The sequence below is a fragment of the Propithecus coquereli genome, unplaced genomic scaffold (genome assembly GCF_000956105.1).
Source record: "Propithecus coquereli isolate 6110/MARCELLA unplaced genomic scaffold, Pcoq_1.0 Scaffold5, whole genome shotgun sequence".
Taxonomy (NCBI): domain Eukaryota; kingdom Metazoa; phylum Chordata; class Mammalia; order Primates; family Indriidae; genus Propithecus; species Propithecus coquereli.
The window spans coordinates 13,252,950-13,256,737 of NW_012150840.1; the positions used below are offsets into that span (position 1 = coordinate 13,252,950).

General features: G+C 39.7%; 1 protein-coding gene across 3 annotated transcripts in view; it reads left to right on the forward strand.

Annotated features, from left to right (window-relative positions):
• The window catches only part of PSEN1 (presenilin 1), a 95,224-nt gene that overhangs the window by 28,296 nt on the left and 63,140 nt on the right, over positions 1-3,788 (forward strand). For all 3 annotated transcript variants that reach the window (XM_012656183.1, XM_012656185.1, XM_012656184.1), the window contains 2 exons: positions 1,042-1,292; positions 3,424-3,565. In XM_012656183.1, coding sequence (XP_012511637.1) covers positions 1,042-1,292; positions 3,424-3,565 — 393 coding nt within the window. The remainder of the gene's footprint in view (positions 1-1,041; positions 1,293-3,423; positions 3,566-3,788) is intronic.

Genomic DNA, 3,788 nt, shown 5'->3' on the forward strand with positions numbered 1-3,788 from the left:
AAAAAAAAAAAAAAAAAGTATGAGAGTGGCTTATTCTCAAATGATCTTCCTACCAGAACCCTAATTTAAGCTAATTTCGTTTCGCCCAGCAACAGTCACTATCAATCTGCTTTCATTTCCTATTTACTTATCTGAGAGGAGGAGGAGTGCTGGTTTTTTGGTTACCTGTTATTTTTATCGTTGTTGTTATTGCTCTTGTTATTCATCCTACCCTTTCCAAAAACTGAATTGTAAGATACGAACAGTGAGTGATACCAATAAAAGAAGTCGAACTTGAAGAATAGGAAAAGATAAACCCAAGATAAGGATAAACGTAACAAAATAGCGTCTGGATTAAAGTTCTGAGGAAAGTAGAAATCTAAGAAAGGTTCTAATTTCATTTATTCATTCATCAAGTATTTATTGTTCTCTTACTCTGCATGGGGCCTGGTTGGGCAATGGGGAAGGTAGAGACATGGGCCATCACAATTGTTTAAGGCCTGGTTTCTCTCTGAAGATTTTTTAATTGCATAAATTTTTGAAATAATTGTAGCTTTACATGCAGTTGTAAAAAAATAATACAGAGAAATCCCTTGAACATCACTACAAGGATTTTAAAGTCCTATTAATAATGAAGGTAAGATAGCTCCTTTGTAACTGGTATGAAACCACAGTTAGAAAGTACTAAATGAATTTGAAAAAAGTGCAATTACTCTGCCTGCAGCTATAGCAAATAAAGAAGGTTTCATGCAGGTGTCAATATTTTAGTCAGACTTCAAAGGATGAGTACAACTGTTGTATGAGGTTGAGAATGGAAGGGGAGAGTGAAGTAAAGGAGGCCCAGATAAAAGAGAGGGCGTGAGTGCCTTCAGGGAACAATGGTAAATAATCTAGACTTTTAAACTGCACACTTCCTGTAAATTGGTTCTTTCTTCCCTCAAGTTTTTAGAACTCAAGTAATGACGGGCCTATTGTTAATCCCAGGTTTAATTGTTACATTTTCTGTTACCTCGATTCTGCTGAGAGTCTGATATATTGAGAAAGTTTTTCTTGTGCTTTTAGAATGACAATAGAGAACAGCAGGACTATGGCGACAGGCGGAGACTTGGCAACCCTGAGCCATTATCTAATGGACGACCCCAGGGTAACTCTGGGCCTGTGGTGGAGCGAGATGAGGAAGAAGATGAGGAGCTGACACTGAAATACGGCGCCAAGCATGTGATCATGCTCTTTGTCCCTGTGACTCTCTGCATGGTGGTGGTTGTGGCTACCATCAAATCAGTCAGCTTTTATACCCGGAAGGATGGGCAGCTGTACGTATAAGTGTTATATTTTGTTATTCTTAAGGCCAGTATGGCTTTTCCTCACAGCGCATCATCATCACCTTGAAGGCCTCTGTGCTGAAGGGGCATGACAGCTAGAGAGTCCATCTTCTCTAATGGCCAGAAGCAGTTGAGAGAGCGAGGGGTTATAAGTGGAGAAAATGAACACTACAGAAATACCTTTCCTATAGAGGGGAATTGAGCACATAAAGAGTAATCTTAGCCAGATGCAGTGGCACATGCCTGTACTCCCAGCTACTCGGGAGGCTGAGGTGGGAGGATCGCTTGAGCCCAGGAGTTCAAGACCAGCCTGGGCAACACAGCGAGACCCCGTCTCAAAAAAAAAAAATAGCAGTCTTTCCCACCTCAGGAGCCCCTGGTCCTGTTATTGTTCTCCTTGGAATGTTCTTTCCTTTTGTAACTTTGATAGATTAAACTCCTGTCATCCTGCTCATCTTGGCCTAGATGTTAAATCCTCGAAGATAACTTCCCTGATTCTCCTAACAGAATTAGGTCCTTCGTGTTACTCTTTCTCCTAGCAACTTGTTCTTTCTCACTTGTCACAATTTGCAAATATATATTTATTTACATTATTTAAATACTTAATTTCCTTCTTTTATTGTAAGGCCTATGAGGGTACTTCATCTCCAGGGCTAAGTATATTATAAATGTTTGGCAAAAATATTTTTTAACTGAAAGAATGAATAACTCATGCAAAGCTGGAAGTCTCTACACTCTTCAGGAGCTGTGTGGATTCCCTGGTGCTCCTAGTGTCAGCCCTTGGCCTCTAAGAAAAGTGCTTCCATTCAGATGTCATCTAGTTCTGTCCCTAATACTCTCATGGGGCCCCAAGAAGAATTTTAAGTAAGTTTTAGAATTTAAAATTGTAGAGTGTCTGAAAGCCAAGCTTTTAGTCTTTTGAGAGAAGGGCTAAGACAGTGAGTGATGGGCAAGGGTTAGAGATAATAACCAAAGAGAATAGGTAATATTAACATTATCTGTATAAGTTAGGGTTAGGTTTGGCAACATATTATAAAATAAAGGTTGGCAAGCTACAGCCCACAGGCCAGATCTGCCTGCCACCTGTTTTTGTGAATAAATTTTCATTGGAACATGACCTTGCCCATTTGTTTATACATTGTCCATGGCTGCTTTCATGCTACAATGGCACGGTTGAGTGGTTGCAGCAGAGACCGTACAACCTACAAAGCTTAACATATTTACTGTCTGATCCTTTACAGAAAGTTTGCTGACCCTGTTATAGAAAATCAAAACAACTGGTTTAAACAATACACATATTTTCTGTCTCTCACATGGAGTAGTGCAGAAGTAGGCAGTCCCGACTGGTACGGTGGCTTCACATTCAAGGATTCAAGCTCCTTTCTTCTTCAGCTTCCATCTTCTAGGTTACTTCAGGGTCCAGGCTGGAGCCCCAGCCTTCATTCAGATAGCAGGAAGGAGTGAGGGAGAAGAGGACATAGGACATCTCAGCAGAATTCACTCCTTTCTTAGAAGTTCCATACTCAACACATCTGCCTGTAACCCATTGGCCATTACTGAGTCTCATGGCCCCACATAAATATAAGGAAGTCAGAAATAAAGTCTTTTGGCTGGGAACATTGGCACCTGTAATAAAAATGTTTTGTGTGAATGAGAAGGGGAAGATGAATATGTGACATTATCTCAAGACAACTCTAGTTGTAATCACTCTGCAGATGAAAGACAATAATTATAAGCCATGTCACCTTCCTCTGATAACCTCTTGTCAGTCTACGTACTTTATGTGGCAGAATCTGGTTCTTTAACAAATTAATAATAAACTGTGGAGAAAGAACATTTGATGAAGTAATTATTTCAATGTAAAGCATCCACTAGATGGAGCCAGTGTCTGGCTTACACATAAGTCCACACGTAAGTGTGTTAGGTATTTTATTTTGAAGCAGTTATTTTAAAGCATAGCTATTTTTCTTAGGTTAAAAATTCTTAGCTAGATTGGTGAGATGGAACAAAGTGACTTGTAAGATGTTAATTGAATCAAGGAAAACAAAATTCTGGTGTTGGAGGGAGTATGTGGTTTGGGATCAATGCTTACCTAGGACTTTTGTGTTGTGTTTTATTGTAGAATCTATACCCCATTCACAGAAGACACCGAGACTGTGGGCCAGAGAGCCCTGCACTCAGTTCTGAATGCTGCCATCATGATCAGTGTCATTGTTGTCATGACTATCCTCCTCGTGGTTCTATATAAATATAGGTGCTATAAGGTGAGCATGAGATGCAGAGCTTTGCTTTCCACCTTATTCTTGTTATGATTGGGTTTTCTTGTCACATACCTTACTTGATCTAGTGAATAAAAAGGTGTTATATTCTAGAGCTGAGTTAATTTTTAGTTTTCTTACCCCACATTGAGGAACATTTTAAAAATATGAAAAGGAAACTGGGTGCAGTGGTACATGGCTATAATCCTAGCTACTCAGGAGGCTGAGG